The 26,044-nt window shown below is 44.4% G+C and overlaps 1 protein-coding gene across 2 annotated transcripts in view; it reads right to left on the minus strand.

The window, feature by feature from the left end:
• Positions 1-4,643: 4,643 nt before the first annotated feature.
• Positions 4,644-26,044, minus strand: part of trappc9 (trafficking protein particle complex 9) — a 308,154-nt gene continuing 286,753 nt past the window's right edge. For both annotated transcript variants that reach the window (XM_035429796.1, XM_035429795.1), the window contains 2 exons: positions 6,401-6,624; positions 4,644-6,018 (listed from right to left, as the gene is read on the minus strand). In XM_035429796.1, the coding sequence (XP_035285687.1) occupies positions 5,839-6,018; positions 6,401-6,624 (404 nt within the window). In that variant the 3' untranslated portion in view covers positions 4,644-5,838. The remainder of the gene's footprint in view (positions 6,019-6,400; positions 6,625-26,044) is intronic.

Below are 26,044 nucleotides of genomic sequence, written 5' to 3' on the forward strand. Positions count from 1 at the left end.
TTCTTTGGTCTTCAAGTAGTTCTTGCAAAGCTTTGAGGTGTGTTTGGGGTCATTATCCTGCTGCAGTATGAATCCTTCTCCACAAAGATGCAAACCAGAGGGTATAGCATGTCTCTGAAGAATGGAGTGGTACTTCTCCTTGGTCAGGGTGTAGTCAATTTGGTGCAGGTGTCCAACTCCAGAGTAGGCAAAACACCCCCAGACTTGAATATTCCCACCACCATGTTTCACTGTGAGTTTGATACACTGCGGTATCATTCTCTCTCCTGTTCATCTCCTTACATACACCCTTCTGTTATTGCCATAAATCTCAAACTTGGATTCATCAGTAAATAGGACTTTTTTCCAGTCATCCACTGTGAAATGCTGGTATTTATTAGCCCACCCCAAGCGTTTGGCCCTGTTTCCCCTCCTGAGAAGTGGTTTAGAAACTGCTACTCGTCCTCTGAGACCACTACAAGACAGCCTTCTTTTGACAGTACTTTTGCTGATTGGAGTCTTGCGTTCTTTATTTAGCAAATTTTGTATCTGTGATGAAGTTGCTTTTCTATCTCTCAGGGAACTAAGCTTGATGTATTGATCTTCTGATGGTGTGGTCATTTTTGGTCTTCCTGATCGTTTTTTGGATACAACTGATCCAGTTTCTGCAAAGCGTTTTAGAGTTCCATGCACTGCCCTCTTAGAAACCTTTAGTCTAGCCATGATTTGACGCTGAGAAAGCCCCTCTTTGCTTAGAATAACAATTTGACTTCTGACACTTTCACTTAGTTCTGATGCCATGTTTCCCACTATCACAATGCTGCTTAGTAAGCAATGATTTGCTGGAAACTTGAGGCACAGCCATATTTATAACAGGTGAACACTAGCTGCAAGTTGAGTTACTTGAACGAGCCTCTGATGAGTAGATCAAATCCACCTGTCATCTGAACGCATGCTTCAATGGAAGGGATACAACTCAAGGAAATCTGACCTTTTGTACTTTATACAAGTATTTGTATAAATAGTAGTATAATAGTATAAGTATAAATTTGCTTAAATTTGATTGCTGACCTAGAAATAGTGCATAATCTTAAATATTTCTTCTTCATTTTACATGTAATAACTTCTTGTGATTTTAAATGTTTCTGAATCCTCAAACTTTCTGATTATTTCCAGGTTTACGTGAAAATATTATAGATTTTCAATGTGGTCTCAGACTTTTGGACCCCACTGTATATATATACATATATATATATGTATATATATATATATACATATATATATGTATATATATATATATATATATGTATATATATATATATATGTATATATATACGTATATATACATACACACATATACATACACATATATATATATATATACACATACACACATATATATATATACATACATATATATATATATATATACATACATATATATGTGTGTATGTATATATATACATACATATATATATATATATATATACATACACATATATATATATATATATATATATATATATATATACATACACACATATATATGTATGTATGTATATATATATATATATATATATGTATGTATATATATATGTGTGTGTATGTGTATATATATATATGTGTATGTATATGTGTGTATGTATATATACGTATATGTATATATATATGTCTATGTAGATTAATTTCACATAGTCAAACAGGTAGTCTGAAGGGACATTGAGCTACACAGCTACGTCAGTTAAAAATATGTTTCCGTACTGAACTACGGTTTTCTGTCGTTTCCTGCAGAAAGCCTCGGAACACATTTCTTTGATCCTGGCTTGCTTACACAGTAGCCGCTGCAGTACTCCACGTTCTCGGGGCGGAGCACGGTCTAGCCCTTCGCTACCGCGTCTGACAGCACCGCTTACGCTCTTTCTAATTTAGTTCAACGGCAGGTCGTCAGCTGAGGTCCTCCTCTCAGCTCTCCGCTCCCTCGGTCAGACTTTAACGCGGACGGCCGCCTGCGTCTCCTCCTCCAGCCTGGAACACGCAGCCAGACCCCATCAGGCCAGCGCAGACAGCAGCATCTATTTTTAAGCCTGGGCTTAATCATGCATCTAATTCCTTCATTTTGAATCATCGCTTCTTTATATTCCTTTTGTTTCTGCGACATTCTGTACTTGTCTTTTCACGGTCCACACGCCACTTGCAGTGCACTGCTTAATTGCTTCTTTTTTGCTTTCCAGTTTATATTAATGATCGCATTTTACACCTGACAGTTTTATCCTTTTCTGTGCATACTTGGTTGTAATGTCAAGTCATTTTCTCTCTCATTTACTTCTTTGTGTTGGAAGGTGCTTTCAGCAATCCGTGGCAGACTCGCTCGGCAACTGAAGTTTATTTAAAATAGAAACCATTTTTTTCCACATTCTCTGCATGTGAGTGCGTGTGCAGTTAATCCATGGAAATAATTTCATCATTCGGAAGCGAACAATAGAATGGTCCTGGTCCCTCTTCCCTAGCAAGTCAAGCTAGAAGAAATCATCATTACTCACTGGGTTTTTGGGACATGTAAAACTCATTACATTTTGCATTGCATTTGTAACACTTCCTCCACAGAAGTTTGCATCCCTTCTAAACCGACACCGCCTCATGTAACCAACGTGATGCGGGCAGGAATCTCGCTGACATTTCACAAGCAAAATCCAATCAGCTCACAGCACAAAAAAGCCACGTTTTCCACATAAGGATCTAACTGAACTATTATCCCGTCTTCATTGGAGCTTTTTGAAAGCTCATCGCAAATAGCACGGGTAACTATAACTAATTAGAATGCCAAAGGCTCACTTGTGGGGAGGATAAATATTGTGCAGTATTTGACTGTTTCTCTTGGATATGACCTTTTGTTTGAAATGTGAATATTATGCATATGAGCATCTACTGCAGTAGGTACACGTCACTGCCTAAAGTACAGAAAAGAGGCAAGATTATTCCCCGTAGTTATTTCCCCAAAGAACCCTGTGAGAAAATCATATTTCTTGGTGTGTGTTGAGGGAAGTGGACGTTGTGGTGCAGAAAGTGTGTGTAAATTGAACTTTCTTAAAAGCAAAATCATTTTTTAACATTTACATAAAATAATTACACAATAGTCAAAAATAACAATACTATGAAGGCATTATAGTTTTTTATCCAGACAAAAAGTTTTTATACTGACCACTGCTCTAAGATTTAGTATTGGTTGTTGAAAATTACTGACTCATAGCTGTTCATGCATGACTCATAGCTGCTCATAAATGACTGACTCATAGCTGCTCATGCATGACTGACTCATAGCTGCTCATAAATGACTCATAGCTGCTCATGCATGACTCATAGCTGCTCATAAATGACTGACTCATAGCTGGTCACACATGGCTGACTCATAGCTGCTGATACAAGACTGACTCATAGCTGCTCATACATGCATCACACTGATCCTACTGCTGATTCAGTGTTTCAGTTTCATAAATGTCAGAGTCGGAGTTATTGTCCACATAGCCCCTATTTTCTACAAGCTACAGTAGCTAACCGTGTGGTGGGCTGTCTATCAAAAGTGACTTTCCCAATGATACATGTGAAATAGTAAGTATACAGATTTCTTATGACATAATGAACACTTTCAAAAGTAAAAACAGAATACATATGGTCCTTAAGTCCAACTGCATATATGTAATAAAGCAACAGTGCTTTATAGGGAAGGGGGAGGAGGCTCATCTCAAATACCACCAGCATGTAGGACCAACCAATGTGATGAATGGAAGCCTTTTTGCACTATAATGCTCACTGCTCATTACTTAAAGTAAGGTGGTAGAGGGTTATTGTCTGAAAATATGATTTTGTTTACCAAAATAATCTCTCAACAAACAAACAAACCAACATTTTTTTTGAAATACTGAATATACAGATGTATACTGATGTTCTCCTTCTAAATAAGAGTGTGTGCCAAGAGATTGTGATGAACTGTAGCGTAATATTTGCTACTGGAAATAATCAACTAATTTTCAAATGCAAATTGTATTTTAAAATAGTGTAAGTGCAAGCATAATTTATTAAAAGTACATACATTACTAAGATAGAAGTTCATTACAAGTGTCTATTTTAACATGCTTTTGTTCTGAATCGCAACGGATCAAAAGCTACAATTTACCTCTGAAACCAAAAATTGTCGTCAACGGACAAGAAATTATGAATAGGGTAACATTAAAGGCATAATAAGAAAGGATTCAGAATGCTGCATAAATAATCTTAATACTACTATACACCTCTATGGTTTTTTTCTGCTGTTGACTGTTACTGTGATACACTATCATTAAAGCATTAAAAGTCCATTATCAGCCGATACCCTTTTTTCCTGAGAGCTTTCAGGCTTATTAAAAGTAATGCATCTCATGCTTTGCAATTTGAAATGGATCAACACTTGTATGCACAAAAAAATGGAAGCCGGTTTAGCGATTTGAATGCTATTACAGTACTCTCCCTATATTAAAAATACAGATATATACTCTCAGTGACGTTATCTCAGAAAAACTGGGTAGGTGAAAAGTGATGCTTCATATTCTAAAGAGAGTTTTCACATGAAAGAGTACACACACCTCAACATTTCCCAGGGACAAAAGTCAAACACTACAAAACACTTCTGGTAATAGTTCATCTACTTCAACATTTATTATTTACAAGACTTAGCGTACACAAAGGACTGTATATTTTACTGATATCGAATTTTGAATTGGATAAAATAAATGAAAAAGGTCAGTAGTATAAATGTGCCTGTACCAACTTTGTGCTGAAACAAGCTACTTACTGTATGAGCATGCAAGTAAATTCAAATGCAACACAGTTCGATTACCATTATCTGCCTACTGCCATACACAGAGGGTGAATTTCACACATCTTCAGCAACAGTTCATATCCTGCACTATTTATACATTAATGCACCTCTTGTATTCAACAGTAACCCTTTGATAACGTTAGGACAGAAAGCTGGAAACCTGCTAGGATCTTTTTAACCATAAAAGTAATCAGAGGTCACTGGACACTATTAAGAGGTAAACCTATGAATCACAAACGAGCTTAAGGTCCATGCTCTAGATAATTGTTTGGTATGTGATAAAGAACATATATTTCTACCCTCTGTGAGGGTATTGCATTTGGTTCTACTTGCCTTTAAGACTGTTTGCATCAAAGGGGCACAATCTTAAAAAAAAGAGGGGGGGGCAAGAGTTCAGTTCTTCCTTGAGAAGACTTCCTTAGAAACAAGCATCCGGAGAAGACTTACACAGCACACGCAGCGAATGTTAAAGTGAACGTTAAAGAGACCGTGCTGTTGACTCTAGCTTTTCACAGCTTTCTGTGACTGGTTCCCAGGTCCTTTAAGGAAAATTCAGTGATCAGGGACATTCGATGCGCAGGTAGACTTATTATATCATTTTGACCTCTGATGATGTTTGATCCAAACCCCTCCTCCAAAAAAAAAAAAAAACAAAAAAAAAAAGACAGGTAGGTTCTGATAATGTCTCCATGTGTGGAAGGACTGCTTTCTCAGATGACCTGTGTCCTGGGACTGAATTATCTTTAAAGACCTCGGTGTCAAAGTGACCCAAAAACATGTTGTCGCACAGCGCTAAACTATTAGCCACATTGCGCTGGCTTTTAAGACCAGGATGTACACAGGAATACAGCAGGTTACAGAATCTATTTATGTGCAAAGCTCCTGACGCGCGAGCAATTGAAGAGAGGACCGGAGTCGCCGGCTCAGAGCTGCCCCTCGTCTGAAATCAAACCGGGTTCCCCCGACGTGAGAAAGAGGTCCCTGGAAAGCACGGGGGGCCGGTAGCTTCAGGAGGCCATCTCAAGGGCGGGGTCCAGGGCCTTAATGTGGACGCTGGGCAAACAGAACCAAGCCAAGGGGAGCTCGCGGCCCGAGTTGTCGTCTTGGAACTTGATGTTCAGGTAGAAGTCTCCGGTGTAGAGGAAAAGGAGAGCGCCGACACAGATGGAGTTTTCTGTGGGCTTGACCTGAAAACAAAGGACAAAGTCAACGTACGTAAGCAGGAAGGGTTCGGGGGAAACAGGACCAATATTTCACTGTCCTTCCCTCCCTACTTAATAAAAGAGTCTTTTTAGATCTTCTCTGCTGAAAGATCTAGAAAAGATGCCTGATTTTGCTTCCTTGACAAACTGCAAAACTGACTTCAAAGGGTTGTGATATTGACAATAATAGCATTAAGGAAAATTAGTATAGGAGGCCATATTTAGGTATAATTTCCTAGATGAAAGGCTTTAAGTACTGCATTATCACTTAAATGGGATGTTAAAAAAAGGAACGAAACAAACATGTAGAAAGAGCCCTGAAGATTTTTCTTTAATAAAAAGATGCGAGAGATTTCAGCCTTCTCACCGTCTCAATGTAGAAGGTGTTGGAACCGATGAAGGTGACGGCGTCTTGCAGGTCGTAGTTGTGGACCCCGTTCTGGTAGTCCTGGAAGGGGATTATGGTCAGAGCAAAAGGGCCCACCGCGTTCTTGCTGCGGTTTGTCAGCTTGACCTCTAGGGGCACCATATCGCCGACCTTGCAGTCCGCGATGATGTCGCAGTCACACGGCTTCCCATTCACCACCACGTCTGCGAGGACAGAAGAGGAGACACAGTTCAGACACCTGGGGCATTTTCACTAAGGATGTGCGTGGGAGGCATTTGCTCTTCTCAAAATGCTGCTCCCCAGAGGAGAACCCACAGAGCGGTGCTTTTGTAAAAAAACAGTCTCAGTGTACGATGTTAAAAGATGTGGCGTGCAGCGTAAAAGATAGCAGCACAGAAGCAGAATGATGCTAATGGCAGGATGAGAGCTACTCGGCTTCGCTGTTGAGAAATCTTGTGACGGAAACAGTGACGGATCTGAGCAGCTGTTCAACTGGTGCTCACACACACAATTTACACATTTACTCACCCCGCTCCGCCCTCACCCCCCCCCCGCCCCATCTCATTTCCGCTCCTGAAAATGAAAGCACGCATCAAACCCCGCCGCGCCGTCTCTCGCGAGGGATCAATGATTCGTCCGCCGAAAACGCATTTTTATTGACATTAACGGCGAGCCCCGGGGAGCCGAGGGACCCGAACGAATTCAGAGCGCGTCCCATCAATCTCGCGCATGACTAATTCCCGTCAAGTGGGGACAAATGAGATTGCGGGGACGCGGGTCCTCCCGCCGCCCCGCCCACGCGCTCCCGCGGAGCCGCGCCCCGCTGACATTTCAGACCGCGTGGAATTAGCGGCAAATTCAATTTGGCTAATGCGCCGCGGACGCTGACGCGACGCCCCCCCTCGGCCCCCCCCCCCTCGGCTCAGGTGGGGCGGAAGCGCCACGGTTCGTTTCTTGAGGAGAGCGACCGCCGCCCGGCACCTGTTGCTCCGGTAAACCCCTATGGGAGGGTTAGGGTTAAGGTTAGCGTTTCTGCAGCAACCGTACCGGATGCCCGGACTGCGGAGCCGAGGCGTCGAACTTGACGCAGCCGGAGCAGGCGGTCACAACGCAGTGCGCTCTGAGAGAACCGTGGCGGGATTACGGAGGCTTCGCTAGCCACCGCTAGCCATTTCCTTTTGCATCGTTACCTCAGAAAGCGGCCACTCATTTAGAGCAGGTCTGCATGTTTATCTCCTCACCTGCTCCCTGAAAAGACTGACCCTCCTGATCGCTGATCACCACCGCACTTAAACGACTGGATGATCATAATTTAAAAAGCCGAGGCACGACACCTCTCCTTTTTCAGCGTTAACACACCCAATAGCGCGAGGAAAGGGATCGCTTTCAAATGTGAACCCGACTAAAGTTTGCGTCTCAAGACGAAACGTTTTAATAAAAAAGGAACCAAATCATATTTGAGCGTTCTCCCCAGCCGCTAACAACCCAGAGGGGGGCATCTATTATGGTCTGCGAGGCTAAAAGAGAGGCGCAATAAAAGCATCACTTTCAATCTGCCGGCAGAAGGCGGGAAGGCCACAGTTCCGCTGAGCGGAGGAGACCGAACCGGAGGACGGCTAGGGGCCGCGTTCGATTTCTGATTACCGCTCGGAGTGCACGGCGACCTGGCTTCCTGCCTTAAAGCGGAGACAGAGCCATTCATCCATGAGCACCCGCGTGTGACGTTCTCTTCCTCCACCGCAGCCCCGTCCTCTCTGCCATCCCTTCTTCACGGCCAGGGAGGCGACGCATGTGCATTTACACACTTACACACTGAGACACTCATCCAGAGCGACGTGCGCAAACGACACTTTTAAAATCATGCGATTCGTTTATGCAGCTGGATAATTCCGTTTTTCAGCGCCCTTCACGAGGGTGCAGTGGCAGTGCCACACCTAGTACTCGAACCCGCAACCTCCGAATGACAGGTTCCATGGCGTAATCATGGCATGAATGGGTTCAGGCCTTTGGCTTTTCTCTCTTTTTCTCTTTCTCTCGGGAGGCTGTTCCCAGCAGTTGGGACACTTAGCTAATGCTGGCACATATTTACCCGTGAAACAGGCTTCTATTGACACCTCGGCCATTTTGTTTTGGCTGAAATGTCCTCGCCGCTGGACCTGCACTTCACAGCCAATCAAATCGCTCCTAATGCGACACCTCACTAAGTGGTTATATTTATTTTTCAAAGGCTGGCTGCTCGATGGGAAATTAAAGGTGCATCCATTCTAAACAGGAGGAAATATAAAGTACATGATCTAAATTAACACAGCTATTGAGACAAGCTGGAGAGATGACAGAAAAGACCAAATGCCAAAGTCATAATCAGTTGGCAGAGGACTGAGAATGACTCCTCCACCCTCCTGAGTAGTGACTAAGAAATTAACTTTTTTTTAATTTTTTTTACACATGACATCATATGCCAATTAAACAAAGACAAACTGTGGCTAACCAGTTTTGGCAGTGTAACCGCTCCAATATAATAACACAAATATTCTAAAATACTAATTCTGAAAATAAGTAAATCTGAAAACAAATGAGAAGGGCACTGCGAGAGGGGTTTGAAATTCACAGCCTTGCTCTTCAGCTCTACGCACTGCCGAGAAGGACCGATTTCACTGAGAAAACCGGACAGCAGAACACATTTTTAAAAAGGCTTCATATGACCGCACCATTTTAAAAATGAGCCCTGCAGCAATTTCACTGTGTCTAACAGCCTTCTTTGTTATTTGATCCAGGAGCCACGGACATCGGTGACCCTTTCACCAAGCCAGTAAATGTCCTAATTCAAGACCAAATGACACATTAGGCCGCACAGACAAAGCGCTGCGATTTGTCCATTATTTTACGAAAAGCGCCAAAAAAGGGGCTTCTGATTGGCCGCCGCATTCACAAAGCGCTTCGCCGTACGCCTCGTACTTCCTTAATGCGTTCTGACAGAGGGTTTCAGAAACCGCGACACGATAAATACATGTCGGTATTTTTCTCTGGCTAACCTGTGACTCCTGATGACAGAGCCATAATGGCCCCTCTCTCGCTGGTCTGAACGCTAATTTTAGAGCATTCAGAGGCCGGCGGATCGCACTGCCCTCCCGCTCGGAGCTCCATTAAGCAGGTGTGTGATTTACAGCGCTCTCCCTGGAGCTGGGTAAACAACGGCCCAGAGGGAGCCTCACCATAGAAACCCAACGAGCTAGAATTAATGGGACGTATCAAAAAGATTTTTTTTCGATCACTCCCGGCTCTCAAAAGCAGAAGATGAAGGAAGAAGAGGAGGCAGAAAGGGAGAAAGGAACTGAAACGGATAGAGAAGAGAGGGAGAAGGACATGTAATGAGGGAAGGTGGAGAATGCGAAAGAAGGAGACTGAGGCAGAGGGGTGCTGTAGTATCCTGGGACGTGACTGAGCTTTCGTTGCTCACTGCTTTTGATTGATTGCGCTTGTGCACACTGGTAATACGTATCTTGCCAAAAAAGGAAACAAGAAGAATGCATACACCTTCAACCCTTTCATCTGCTCGCCAGAGTACGTTCAGCAACATTTTTACAGCATCCGGTCCTCAACTTGAAGTCGTGCATAGTTTTTCTCAAAATATAGCAACGGAATGTTTTTCCTGGAATAAAAGTTGCAAAAAAGAAGTCAAATTTTGAAGGACTTCAAGTTGCTTGGTACTGACTGAACAGTAAAAAAAAAAAAAAAAAAATCAATATGCCCGTATATTGTAGATATAAAGAAGTTATTTGGCACAGAAATATATTTACTGCAACAACGTTCCCCAATGATTGAGTGTGAAAGCTAATGAGATGCACCGCATGCCCTCACGCCACACCTCTGCAAGGCTGCAGCTATGGCGCTCTCACAGAGACCGTTTAATCTGAGCGCTGCAGCTGCTCGAGCCCCAGCGCGGGAGCGTGGAGCCGCGGCATCACCACAGCAACCGACCCTCGCCTGGCATGTGCACTGGCATCGCGGCGCACGTCACAATAAATACATTAAAAATTAAAAAAAATGAGTAAGAATTGAGCACTCTGGAATCGGCAGCCTTTGCCAATGTCCTGACCCGCCATCGCTCTGGAGCCCATCACAGGAAAGACCTCTCGTTCTATCGCTAATCATAATGGGGACGCGCTGAGGCCAAATGGCATAATCTAAAAGCAGAAAATACCACAGGATCAGATCTCTGCCCTTAATGGCGGTCTGTGGAACAAGCAGACTTTTATCAGGACACCACAACGATCATTACGGCCTGTATGCTAGACACTTTGAGTAAATGCATCCTGCTCTGAACCAGCTCTCCGTCCTGTTCTGGTGATGCGTCACCCACACTTTCAAGGATTAAGGAAATAATTCAAGCAACTTCTCTGGCCTGAATGATAGACTCAAGCATTGTGTGTGTGTGTGTGTGTGGTGTGCATGTCCGTGTCCGTGTGTGTGCGTGTGTGCATGCATGCGTGTTTGTGTTGGGGGTGAGAAGGGATTTGGTTTTGGGAATATAATCTACATAAAAAATACTGCCAGCTTTAGAAATGAAAGTTAAGCACATCAGTGGTACATGAGAATATCTTACTGGGGTACAACAGCACAGGCATACCAAAGTGCTATGGTGGGGTGGTGACAGAGGGGAATGTTCCAACGCTGTTCAGACATACACATTTCTTTCCTCTGAAAAACAGCTGAGCAGGAATAGAGCGAAATACACATTCCTTTCAAATACATCTTACTGTAGCTCAAGTTGTAAATGAAAGCACTCAGAGGTTGCCTTGAACACTGTACAATACTGAGTAACAAATCCTCACAGAATGACTAGTAATAACAACACAGGATTGGCTATGAGACTATGGTAGAGTGTGTTCAACACAAAGACTGAAAAATGTTATAAGGTGAAGGAACATCGCAGATACACCTACAGCGCACATCTTGGCCCACAAATACATCATTCAGCTATGACTTCAGTCAAGACAGCAGTGAGTTTCCCTTTGTTAGGGGTATAGTGAGTCATGGTAGGTGCTGGGAATTTGGATTGTTTATGATCAGACTCTTCTCAGCAGTGCGACTGGATGACCTCACACGGGTTGAGGTGGTCAGGGTGTCTGAGTCTTAGCGTCAGCACCACCCTGCCGACCCCTACCCAACCCACAGGAGGAAGTCCTGACTTTGACGTGTTTTTGTTCTTCCTTTGAGGGGTCAGACAGCTTGCAGTTATGCCCGCAGAACCAAGACAAAAAAATTTATTGGGGAACTGTGAGCTAAACTTCTGATGACATTTTTTTTTAAAACTTAAAACTGTCTTCACTCCGCTACTAAACATATTCAAGATGGAATCCTTCCTTACTTTACATTATCAGAAATCCCCTACTGAGATTTGCACTATGTAGTCAAGCTGTTCCACAAATACACAAACCAATCCATAAAAACATCGCTGCCATTTCAGCTGCACACAAATATTAAATGTAAATACTTTGAATTGAACAGAGCTGAACGGGTTATTGAACGTCATAACGTTAGTTTTCCGTTCTGCCCAGTATTTTATTTCCGCCATAAAGTCTCCAGCCGTTCCGTTTTTAAAGCGGTAAAAACAATAGCGCTGATTGCGAGACGTTGAATCTGCCCTGATCTTGAACCTTTAAAAACACTTTAAACTTAAAAAGTGCTTACAGAAAAGCTTTCCAAATAATATCCTATGTATTCTATTTTAAATGAGAAAACATGGGATATCACTGATATCCTATATCCTAAAAAAACAAAGAACAAAAAAACAAACAAACCGCATTTTATAAGTGCATTTTCAGCTCATTAGAATGCACCCACCCAAGATGCTTTAATATAGTATCTTGGCAAATGCCCCACAACGACATATGCAAGAAAACCTGGCCAGATTTACTGGGATGCTAGAAATGGAAGCCAATAGTGCGAGGGGCTACTGGAGCCAAGGACCCTAAAGTACTTATCCTATGTTTGTCAACCCTTCAGGAGGGAAGAAGAACAGAGCATGGGCACGGGTCAGAAGAAGGAAGCCCGCGTTCACCGTGATCCTCCTCTTTCTTTCCTTTCACCAGCCCCCTGGCCTGGCGACGGGTAGCACTTTCTGCCAGGAGAGGCGAGGGGACTGTTCAGGAGGGAAAACAGGTGGCTTCAAGGGGCAAAAGAGGCAGAGGGACGAGGAAAGCGGGCTCCCGGAAAAAAGCAGGAGCCAAGGCGGGCCCCGAGGGCTGGTGGGAAGGCGCAGATTGCCTGCTGGGCGGCGGAGCCAGGGAACACTTGTGGAATGGAAAGTGGGCCCCGGCGGTCCGAGCGCGCTCCCGAACGCCAGGCGCCGCTGACGGGGAGCTTCGGCAGTCGCTGTAAGGGCTTCGAGCGCGCCGCCGCGCAGCTAAAAATACCCCGCGACATCTGATATCTCCAGCCCATCTGCTCCTTTTATAATTATCACCATAACAACCACCCCGGTTATTTCTGTCTTTCTTCTCCTCAACGATTCACTTTTGAGATTCTTTGTGCCGTTATAAAAAGAAGACAGAGATTAGACACAGCGCGGAGGTATTTACTAAATGAATGAAAGAGAAGAGAGGAAATAAAACAGTTGATCTCCTTGATGTGATATTGAGACATCATCAGATATAGTTCTGTGATCTGGTAAATAGTTACTCAACAGAATGTCGGCTTTAAATACAGCATCATTCAGCTAAAACCAGGTGGCGAATTTTGGTTTTCCATACAGCAATCTCAATGCGCAAACACTTTGAAATAACATGGAAAAACTGAGAAGAGAACAACAGTCAAGTCACTACTGATGGCCACTGTCCAAATAATTAGGAGGTCCACAAAAATCCTTATTACAGTGGTTGTTGGTTCTAATATTTTATAGGCCATCAAGATGTGCGGCTTAATCCGGTGATGGCAGCATCTGGTTATGCTGCCAAGTGTAGCATCCCTGCCCTGGCTGATGAGTGGAAATCTCCACTTCTAGGCTCTGTGAAAAATGGGTGATATTTCAAGTCGAACTCTATAAATACGTACAGAATGCTGTCGAGCAAGAGAATTGATGGCTGCTAAGCGAAGAGGAGTGTAAACAGAATTGGACAGCAGTGTCAATAAAGGCTACTTGGCACGATCTAGGTCTTCATGGTCAGGTGACACACACTGTCTGCTGTGACCATCTTTTTCCTTGTCTTTTTGAAAAGAATTTTGATTCTACAAATGCTCAAAGGTAACTCCAGTCCATCTACTGCAATGTTGTCCGTACATTAGGGAGCGGGCATACCAGCACTTCTGCTGCCACTGCAACCACTCTTTCCCTAGTTGCTCGCTCCCCTGACCTTTGAGCTCTCCCGTGAAAATACAATTAGATATGAAAAAATGGGTTCAGGCACTTCTCCTGAACTTTGGGGAAATATTCCTGAAGCCATAGACGTATCTAATTTATGTTTTCAGGAGTGTCCCGCTACTTATGCCATGCTGAGCTGCTCTGATATACTCCACTGGTGTGCTTAAATAGGCTACTCAAAACCAGAGGTTGAGAATGTGACAGTGACCAGTAAATTTTTTACAGAGAAGCTGTAGACTGAGCAGCAATGAAGTCATAACCCTGCTGCAGATATTCTCCCAGAGAAACACTATGGTCAATTATATGTTGCTTTGGGGCCTCTGGGTACTGTTGGCATTGACAAAGAAATTCATAGGGCATATCACTGCAACCATATTTGTGGGCGACATCACAGAATAAGTATACCTGATATTAAACTCAAATTACAATTCAGTAATTACTTAGTTGATTAACTTCATTATGTTATTTCATATGTGCGCTAATTCAATAGAAAAACTACAGGCTTATCCTTCCAAAATGTGTATTTATGCTACGAATGCAATGCTATTATGTTGTTAGCCAAATGGTGTAGAAAATTCTTGAATAAAAAAAACATACTGCCATATTCACTGCTTTTTTTCTTCTAGAATTTTCTACACCATTTGATTCACAACATAATTTGAAGGCATAGTTTGAAGGCCTGGATATTCTTGCAGGTTGTTAATTCTTCTCAGCAAACGCTTCCTTTCCAGAGGACAATTACCGTAGAATGGCTCGCCTGATGCTATCCAGAGCAGCTTCCCCAGGTAAAGGGCAGGCGTACAGGCTGACACACCGGACACTCGTCTTTATTAACCCCCCAGCGTTGGTTTGCCCTTAACACCATTTATCCCAGCCCGAGCCGGTCTGTGCCCTGAACCGCACGGCCGGCTCTGCGAGCCTCCCAAACCGCGCTCCACAGAGCAACAGCCAACCGGCGTGTCGCCCTCGTCCGTCGTCAGAACGAAGAACGTCACATGACTTTCTGCAAATAAGACTGACAGTCGGTTTTCCTATCTTCCACCAAACTAATACAAGAGAAAAGAACACTGTCTGCCTTTCCTTTGCTTCTGTTGCTGAGGAATTCAAGGTCATGGAAATAGACTGTGTGCAACCTCCCCCCCCCCCGCCCCCCCTCCCCGAGTTTTGGACAGTTTTCGTATTCTTTGGCGTTTGAGTTTTGATTGGATCGCTGATGGTGATTGTGCCAAAGATGATTGCGGGGCTGCTGTCTCCTTCAGTCCCACAATCCTCCCTGCTGTGCCAAGAGAAACCCATCTCAATATGCTCTACAATGATCTCTCCCCCTCGCAGATCATCATCATTTTCAGTCTCTTGATCTGTCCCCGTCAATCCATCTCTTTCATGACAGATCTGGTGATTTGGTGGGTTTATTTATTACATTTTGGAAGACAGCTCAGGCGAACGATGTAAACAGCATAGTTTTGAATTCAACACTTTCAGCTGGTCTGTTAATTTAAACTAAATTTCCATATTATGGAAATCCTTTTTTTTGGAAAAAGGTAAACATTTCCACTGGAGTACAAAGATTGACATTTAATATGATGTGTAAAGAGTCGGTGAATATCACTTTATGTAAGGACTCTGGACAAAAATCCGCAACACCAAAAAAAACACAATATTAATTCTGTGCAACCATCTGCCCTCCGTTGTTGAATAAATTCAAATCTCTATAGAGCCAGAAAATGAAAAATATGAATTACAGTCTTAAGAATCGAGTCATGTATACATACTTAACAGAAATTCAACCAATAATCAAGTGTGTCTGTCAGCAGCTGCCTGTCTCAATTAGCCTTCTTTTTTCCCCACCATTTTGACTCAAACAAGTTCTGATATTCAATCTGCGCTTGCGATTATAAACACAGGGTTACGGTTGCGAGGCAGCAATTTGGCGTTTGGTGAGTAGTAATTTCAGCAAGCGGTACCTTATCTTTCTGTTCAAACATCTCCCAAAACTGTGAGATATATACAAATCATAAATGTATTGGAAACATTTGTGGAGATAATTTTAAAAATAACTACATTTTTGTTTTGTTGGGGAAAAGGGGGTGGATAAATGTTTTTTTTTTCTCCATCACTGTGCTGAAGACATTTATGCGGAGGTAGTTTAATTAGGAAGTGATCAGTGAGGTGCAAACTGTTCTTTCAGGAAAACCGGGAGAGTGTGTCAGATACATCAACCTTCTACAAAATCCCCAAGCAGGGCTCTCCCAGCGGATTTACATGCTGGTCTCTAATTATGCTTGTTTTGATCGCTGTTGAGCAATGGCAATAACAGTCTGCCTCCAAACCGAATACTGAATTCTCCTTCTCAGAGTTCACCAATTGTTTCCAAAGCCTTTACCATTGGCCCTCTTTTCAGGAGCTGCCGTTCTGAGTGGGGGGGGTCGATGGAAATTGATGGCAGTGCTTAGTGGGAATTTATAGTTGGACATCTTTACTGTAGTCGGTGGAATCCAATTATCTTTCCAATTCAAAGCTAAACACAATCCAAACGGCCAATGCTGACTCAAGCTCCATGCATGCAAACTCTATCTTAACTCCATTTCCCGGTCTAAATTTACAGAATCTAATCAATTTCAGGATTGGATAGATTGACCCCCATCTTTTGTGGGCAAGGTGGAATATTACTGCTTTCCTCATGAAAGATGGATTGTTTGCTTCTGAATGAAATTGATTGAAAATGTGTAATATCCCCAGAGCTGCACAGTATAATTTGGTAAATATAAGCAGATAGGGATATTAGTGGAGTCAATGGTTTTCCTATGCAGCTATGCAGGGAAGGCATTACAGAGGTTTACATGTTTGCACTGTTTCCATGTTCTCAAAAGTGACATGGAGGAGGCTTGGCTGTTCGGTCTATGGATGCTAATTGGACTCATCTGCACTGTTAGCGTCCTAATTAACGGCTGCTTTTCCCATCAGCTCGCCAAACAATTAGCAAAATCCCCTTTCCAGGGATCATTATAGCGACGGGAGAGTCAGGCTTCACAAACCCCCCAAAATGGGTGGGGCGATCTGTCGATGGCTCACAGGCATAAACCAAGCTTAACCTAACTGTAATGAGCACAGTGCGGGCCACTGCGTTTTTTCTGCTGCATGTGGGCCAAGTACCAAGACAAGAAACCAAGTTCCATCGATATATGAATATGTGAATGCAATTTCATTCTTTTAAGTCAGAGACTGGCAATACTTAGAAGTTCGAGCCATTTTTGTTTGTTTTAAGCTGGATACAGAAGGGGAGAACTGAACATCAAAAAATCCACACTGTCCCACGAGTAGAACAGGGGGAGGACATGAAAGTGGATATAACAGAGGTGTGGGAGGGTTTGGGCGGGGAGGAGCAGGCGAGGCGGCCCCTCTCCTGCGCTCGCTCGATTTTACCGCTCACGTTTCCACCGCCGCGCCTCGGAGGGGAGCTCCCCGTCTTCATCAAAGGAGAGGAGGAGTACGGCAGGGACCGGCATGTGAGGGAGCGTGCATCGGTGTGCCCTGAAAACAGATCACCTCGCTGGGCCTTACGCGTAGGAGACGCACGCTGGCAGAACCTGCCTTTACGGCGTATCAGTCTCTACTGTACTGCAGCTCAGCCCACGGTTGGTGTGACGTGGGCTGTCACAGAAAGGATAGCTGTACTGTAACAAACGTCTATTTATAGAACCGATAAATCACGCGTCTCTCGCTTGCACGCTCGCATGTGCGCACGCAAGCACACACGCATAATTGAACAGACGGGCAAGAGAGCTATGTCCACCGGTCAAAAGGGCAGGGATGTTTGTGCCACTGGGAATGTCTCCCGTCTCAGTGGTTGGGTAAGAGGGCAGGAGTGAATAGAAGCAGCAGGTTTATTTCCGAAACGCTGAATCGGGCCCAAGTCTCACTCAGCCTCCAGCTCTAGCCCTGTGTCATTCCAGTACGCTCTCCACCGAGCATGCTGGGACAGTGGCAAGTGGCGCGCCCGTACCGCGCCGAGCGACAGCGGACCGGCACAGAGATCAGGCGTTTCGGCGGTACTCCCCCATAACCAATCAGCGGTCGGTCTGTTGAGCTCTGTCGCGCACTCGGCGCGGAACCCAACGCAGAGTTCCCATTAAGAACCCTCGCTCCAATAAACGGGTCATAAGGGAACTGCACTTCCCTGACTGAGCTTTACAGAATGAGGAGCTCGCCGCTGTCTAAGCTGGTGAAACGGTATTCAGGCATTTTTATTCTGAATGTGGCACGCCCTGCACTTACACTCACCCGCACCGTCTCACTCAGACTAAAAATAAAACCGGGAGTCACACTGCCTCTATTGCACAGACAGCGATATTTCATTTTCATTAAGCTGGCCTCGAGGAGCCGAAGCCCGCTGTATAAGAGCGAACGGCGCTCCGTCGCCAGACCCCGGGTTTCTCTGTCCTGCTGCTGCACCCGTGCTTCTCTCACACGCAGGCCGAGCCGCCGCAGCTCCGGCGCGGCGGGCGCTTCGCACGGTCTGGTCCGGGCCCGCGGTTGAGATTCCGCGGCGAGATCGCTGACTCGCTCTGGAATTCCCACGGACGCGCCGCGCCCGTTCCTCCGTGAGCTCCGCCGGCGGGGCTTCTGCGTCTCCTCCGCGCGCCGCTCCTCCTCCTCCTCCTCCGCCCTTCCCATCATCCCCCCTGCCAATCTCTCTCACCGCGGGTTTCCTACAGCTTAATGCTGTTCACGTTCAGTGTCTGCCAAGTCAATTAACCATTGCTGGTAAACTTTGGGGAATGGGAGCCCTGTTTTGTGCCTCACGGGTCAAAGTTTATATTACAGTTGATTGTTTATGAGCTATTATTTAGTGACAGAACAGCATAGCGTGCAGTAATGACATAGGGGCGACACAGCTCAGGAGGTAAGAGCGACAGGAAGGTAAGAGCGACATTTTGGGGCGACATAGCTCAGAAGGTTAGAGCGGTTGTCTGACAGTCGGAGGGTTGTCGGTTCGATAACCGCCCTGGGCGTGTCAAAGTGTTCCTGAGCAAGACACCTAACCCATAACTGCTCTGGTGAAAGAGAGGCAATTGTAAAGCGCTTTGGATAAAAGCGCTATATAAATGCAGCCCATTTACCATTTACCAGTAACGAGTTTGGGGTCCGCGGTCTGGAAAAGGAGATGTGAGTGCGGTTAAAACACCACTGGAGCAGAAGGCTCGAACGAGCCCGGCTTGACTGGCGCAGTATTTCGTTGTGAAAGTGCGGGGGTCATCGGTCGACAGCGCGCGCCGTAGCGTAGTAATTATGCACGCCACAAGCTGTGCACAATGTAAACACTGAACACCACCCTCCCACTCTGCCGAAAAGCAGTAGCGGCACTCCTACACACTCCAGTTCACAGAGGGCCGGCTCGACATGAAAAGACAAAACAGCTCGAGGTTGGGGCTTTGCTGTGCGAATGTGAACAGCTACTGCATATGTGAATGCTGTGTTTTTACATGAGCCCAGTAGCATCAGGCTCATGCATGCATGTATGAAGTAGCACGTGGCCAGTGTGGCTATTCTAGGACCTGCACAGGTATGCTGTTCAATTAAACCGCATTTGTCACTGACAATGTCACAATGATGCTTCACAGAAAAAACTGGACGTTTTAGCCAAGACCAAGTCCAAGTCCTCAAAAATCCAGCAAGTGAGGTTAAAAAAACTCCTTAGAGGGATGAAATCCAGATACAGAGGTGAGCCTGATATGCCCTGTCAATAACTGCCGTTACTATATTTCAATAAGACACATTTCAAATTAACTCGTGTCAATTTTGCTATGGAACAGATTTTGCCTTATGAAGCTAGCAAACAGTGTATTAGACATTTGACTAGTTGCAACAGTTTAGAGGCCCAGCTCAATCCATCCCAGTCAACACTTGGAGGACAAATTCCCAACAGTTCCTTTTCAAATCCTATAACAGTCTCCTACCAGCCCCCCAAAAATGCGTTTACCCGGGGAGCGCTTTGGGGGAACGTGCCGGGGAGGCCCGTCCTCCTACCCTGCAGAGGTGATTTCTCATTCCAGCGCCTGTTGCATTTGGAAACAACTTCACGCGGCGGCGAATCCAACAGGTGAAAAAAAAAAAAAAAAAAAAAAAACAGCCATTCGTCATTTTCCCGCCGCTGACACGAGCGACGGGGGGAGATCCATCTTCATTGGCGCTCGACGGGCGCGGTCGTCGCTCTTGTCCCCGGCGCGGCCGAGGCGGCGCGCGGAAAACGACGGCTTTATGAGGCCTTAATGCACTCCCCACCCGGTTACTCATCCCCCCCCCCCGCGAGCCGCCACGCATCTGTCATTCTGTTTGTTTTTGATATCAGCAAAAAAAAAAAAAAAAAAAAAAAAAAGAAAGAAAAACAAAATGCTAATCCAGAGCGTGAGTCATTTGATCGCCTCGAATGGAAGTGCTATATGCCGCATATGCCCAGACCCGTACGTGATATTCGGTCATAAATATGCATGAGTGCGCAGCGTAGACTTTTTTATTTCACTCCAAGGAAAATGTTATTCCTGAAAATAGGAATCACACCTGTCAAGTGTGACAGTTCGTAATGAATGTAAAAAAGAATCACTAGACCTAAAAGGTGCTACTAACTCAGTGACACAGCTTCAATTTTTACTGTCTCTCACCCCTAACGGGTACTGTTTTTTTAATACAAAATTTGTATGCAGTGCCCTGCTGAGGGTATTATTTATTTATCTAAGACTGGGCACAGACTCAAGACAACCGAGGACTTCCAGTGTAGCCCATCCATTGTGGCTGGAGTTTTGACAGAAGCATCTGGTATTGCTCTAGTCCTGGCATGCTGAGAGAGCTCTGTGTGACATTTGTAGTCCTACTATTACAGTCCTACTACATGTCGTACAGTGGGAGTAAAAGCTTTATAATAATATTCAGAAGCCTGTCATATTCTTTTTTTAAATATTTTTTTAAAATTTGGCATCGCCAATCGCACCCAAATTTGGAATGTCCACTTCATGAATCATGTACAAGCGTGCACATATACAGTTATGCTGCCAGCTCGGGAGACATCTTGGGGTTCGCCTCAGAAACACGTTGTTAGACAGCTGCTTCTTGTCACACCGCAGCCACAAGCTGCGCATGTGCGGAGTGGGGGCAGAGGAGACCCAATCATACGTATGTGCAGAGATAAAGTCACGGGTGTCCCTGGCCAAAAGGAGCTGCAGTAACAATGAACACTGCTATCCCCCCCCCCCCCCCCAACTGAATCCCTCCCCTGTATCCTTTAGATGATGCAGGGGAGGGATGCGGGCCGCAGTCGGCATGGGCACACTCATCCACCGCTAGTGGCGCTTTTACTGAGCGAGCAACCCAGCAGCCTGTCATATTCTTTAGCCTTAGCAATACGACACTTTTAAAAAACTTTGCTTCACTGTTGTCACGTAAAGGTGAAATAATGGCAGCTTTCAGTCGACTGACAGGCATGGCCTGGGTAAAAGTTCAAATGGGAGCACCTGTGGTGACCGCGAGAAACTGAAATTGAGTTAATTACAGGATCTTTGGCCACCCAGGGAGAATTTCAATCCACTGATCCACACCAACAGAAAGTACGCTAAGAGGTCTTAAATGCAGGTTGTCACGGTGAAGGTCCAGCCCTACCATATAAATGTCAGGAATAATGGGAAAATGGAGGAGTGACAAAAGTGTTAAACAGAAGATGGACACAACAGGAGTTGGGAGGGCCAGGGATCAGAGGATGGATCTGCGTTTTATGTTGTGGAGAGTTAAAAAAAGGCAAGCACAATCTCTCTCTCTTTCTCTTTCTCTCACTCTCAGAACCAATTATGACATTACCTGTGGAACAGGAATTTTCAAGGACAGAAAAGCTTCACAGGCCCTCTGATAAACTGAGTCATGTTCCAGATGTGATGTAGGTCTCCGCTCTCATTTGGCACCCAGCTACTGTCTGGCTTGGCCGTGGCTGGGGTGGGAGAGCAGAGCTGAAAGGTTAGCAAGAAGGTCGGTGTGGAGAAAAGCCTTCCATTTAACCTCTTAGCGCACAGCCCCTAGTGGTCGGCACGCAGGCGTACCCAGATTACTGAACTCAGACATTCGGTGCTACTGCAACCAGAGTATGAGTTAAAAACAGAAACGCTTTGTTTGTTTAGTTTCATTAGTAGACGATACACGACAACTATGCCGAAAACAGAGTTTCACAGCGCCACCATTGTCGCTCTGGTCGTTCATTTAACACGCACCCCCTCCCTGCAGTCTCATCTGCAACTACACCCCCCACCCATGACATAATGGACAATATTGTCTATCTGAGCATTCATAAAAATATTCTTTCAGCACACAAAAATCGTACTCCGTCATAGTAACAAGATAAACCCGACAATAGCCCTAAGATATGCTAATACAGCAGTGAAAACGCTGCTCACTGAATAACGAAATCAACGAGACAAAGTTTTAAAAAATGATACCATGTCATTCTACAGTCAAAATCTAGGACTAAATATTGAATAAATATACAACCATATCATTGGTTTTACGTGTAGAGATGTCCCTTTTGAGACAGAGTGGTCATATATTGTCTTGGACAATCCGTTTGTGAAATATACACACATTTGTGACACCTGGGTACCTTCAAAAATAGCTGTGCGTAATACCACACGTGTTGTTTACGGCGTCGTCGCCCTTTTTAGTACAGTCTGGCTTGAATGACAGTATATTTATTCAGTAGGTGAGAGTATAAGCTTTCTAACGATGTATAACATGTCTAATTTTGCTTTTGGAATAGCGTTTTATAGGTCAGCGTAACCGAAAATTTTCTTATCATTGCATTCACTTACGCATTCACTCTGGTAGCAGTCAAAGACGCTGCACCTAACGAGAACTTGTTAACGATTTAATGTCTCTGTCTAGATCTACTGAAAACAGATATGATTTCATCATTGCTATGTAAGTATTATTGCTCAAAATATTTCAGTTATATACGTTATTTTTGAAATTGAGTGTCTTTAAATAGGTTAGTGGTGTTATATAATGTGGATATTTCACACTGTAATGTAAGCGTTCGTTGATAGTCTAGTAGTTTTGTGATGCATGCAACAGTGATGACGAGAGTGTTGGAACATTGCCAAAACGTGGTGGACGGTTGGAAATTGGTTTTATGTCACCCCATCCCTATACAAGAAAACATAGGAGAGTACAGAGTATATAAATACATACAAGAGTTAATTATTACACATTTAGGTACTGTACAGCATTGTATGACAATATTTTTGCATTATTTTTAAATCTGACATCAATGTTTCACCTTATTTGAGATTTTGAGTATGTTTCTGGACCCCTAGCTATTTTAGACCACTGTACTGATGGAAAGCTTGTAATTCCCACTTGAAAATTATGCAACAGTTTCTTGAGTAAAAACAGTTGATTTGTAGTGAAATACATGAATATGTTGTGATTTACAGCAATGCATAATTTAGATATTTTGGGTAGATTTGGAGACGCTGGGTACACCCCTAAATGGGCAAGGATTGGCCAGATTTGGAAAGTGCGCTAAGGGGTTAAGTGAGGGGAGGGGTCACTCGTCTCAAACTACAGCCTCATTATGGATTTCCCACCACAGTTAAGATGTGCCAGTGAGACCAGGCCCATCGAAAGCATGTTTGGTTGAGAGGACAGCTTCTGCATGCTGAGTCAGAGGGCTCTGCCGGCTGACTCCCTTCTCAGAGAACAAAGGCCGCAGAAGATGAAACCACGAAGAAACTATACCATGAAGCAACTCTAGAATGGAGAACCTAAGTACCTATAAAATACAAGATACAGACAGACGAAACGGCTATAAAATGAAGCAAATCCAGAATGAAGTGCCTATAGAATGAAGCAAATATATAATGAATCGCCTATAGAATGAAGAAGCTACATAATGATGTCATACACAATGACACTGGGCAAAGGAAAGTGAATGGAAAGGCCGCCATTCCAACTAAAAGAAAGACTGTTCTTGGGTCTGAAAAAAAGAGTCTTATTTTAATGAAGTTCTAATGTTCATGTCTAATGTGAGTTTCTGAAGCAGTCTAGATCCTTGAAAATAGATGAGCTAAATTAAGCACGGTCTCCAAACAGGCCAAACTTTTAACACCTACGCAAAAAGGCAAAAATGCCTTCTTTTTATAATCACAATTAAATGCTCTGTAGTTGGAAACAGAAATCTATTAGAAAATAAGAAGCATTTGAGCGAATAAAAATCACCATATAAATGAAGCTTCAGATTTCCATTTACATACCTTGGGTGCAATTTAATAAACAACCACAACAAAGACTTGCTAAGAGTGTAATGAAAGACCCTCGTTTTGCATATTCTGAAGCAGAACAATGAGCGACTCGGTGCCTCCTCATAATGTTCAGGAACAAAAACATTAACAGAGCAACCAAAGCTGGGAACATGATGGAAGAGAGGTCCTTTTGACGGCACAAACAAAAACAAGCAAATGGACATTGATTTCCCTGGAGAGGCTCTCGTCCAGGGCCAGTTAATATAGATTCATGCCATCAATAATCATACATCATATTTTTCTTATTAAGAAGAGGCCAAACTTATGTGTTCTCACGTTATGGATCTGTATAAATACACTGCCGCGTCTTATAAAAAGACCCAGGAGGAGATGAAAGCCAACAGTCGATTCTCAGGGGCAGGGCTGAGAGAGGAGAGGAAAAAAAGAGAATGAAATCATTTGCTTTACCAAGCAAGCTTTCGCCAAGAGATCCTGCTGGAATCAATGCTAGCTCTGCCATTAGAACAGAACGCAGTGGAACGCAGAAGCCTTTTGGCTATTCAGGAGGAATCTCAAAAGGGACCCTTTACAAGAAGAAGCTTGTTACCTTAACTTGTGAAAACTGATTGGTATCGCTGTACAGGTCTGACGGGTGGATGAAACTCAACAGCTTCATCGATGGCCACAGGAACTCATTACTATACATGCCACCCGATCAATTTACACACAGCAGTGCGGACTCCCAAGCTAACAAGAATTACGTACAAGAACAAAGTATGTGCGTATGTGAGTACACAGACTCTCGGGACCAAAGGCTTGAGGACACTATCAAGAACTGACTGCTGTCCTTATTTATCAAGGGTGAATACAAGTATGACACTCCGTTTATACTTATTCAAGAATACATTATGTTTAATAATATAAGTCAAAAATGTTTGATTGAAGTTCAAACATTGTTATCTACATATACATACACACACACACACTGCATATACAGACGTGCATATGTGTGTATGAACACAGAGGTTACAGAGAATGACAATCCTGTTATACATCATTTTACTCTACCATGGAATACTCTACTCATTATAGCGATGTACTGAGAATAACATTTGCCTGTATGGAATAACAGCACTAACAAAATTGTCACCGGCTGTGATGTCAACAACGGCAGTAAACAAAACAGTGCGTACACGGGAGCCGTCTCAGCTCGGCGAGCGAGAGAGAGGGCGTGAGAAGCGCGCGTAGGAGCAGTCCGCCCTCAGCGGCTGATCCTGGATCAGCATCAAAATCTCTGGCCACATGGTGTCAGGACTCGGGGGCGCACGAGCTGATTCCAGATCTGTCGTCAAGGGCAGAAGGCGCGGCTCCCGGTCGATCCCTGGCCCCCTCCCGTGCTCCGGGCACACAGACGCACCCTGGATTACACGCGGGAAGGGAGGGCGGGGGATTCTGACGGGGGGGGGGGGGGACTCTGGGTCTAATAACGCCATGATTTAGCACAGCCCCGTTGCGTCAGGGTTCTCGGAAGCCCCTTCCCTCCGAACTCCTGATGAGCGCTATCCGAGGCGTAATCATCCCCCGCTCAAGTGATGCAGCGCAGGTGCCGTTCGGTAACGGAGATTAAAAAAATGCCCCCGCCTTGTAATTGCCTTAAATACACTACCTCACAGAGGAACCGTCAGGGCTGTAACACATCCCAGTTCTGCAGTGCTGAAACAGACGCCCATCACGCAGGGCACAGCGTATAAAAACAGCTGGGGACTGGCCCAGGTCCGATAAGACGTCTGCTGCTTTGATGTGCTTCCCTCGGACGAAGGGAGGGGTCCGTGAAGGTCAGTACGAACAGAACGCACATGAAAACGCGCGCAAAAGAAATCTTTGTGGAAATTTACGCAAGTTCATTGCTTTTGTGCAACCACTCCGTTCAAATAGTCAGGAAAAACACCAGCCCTGCTGTCGCAGGGTGCTCGGCGGTAATCTCCCAGG

Source organism: Anguilla anguilla, chromosome 8 (genome assembly GCF_013347855.1).
Source record: "Anguilla anguilla isolate fAngAng1 chromosome 8, fAngAng1.pri, whole genome shotgun sequence".
NCBI lineage: Eukaryota > Metazoa > Chordata > Actinopteri > Anguilliformes > Anguillidae > Anguilla > Anguilla anguilla.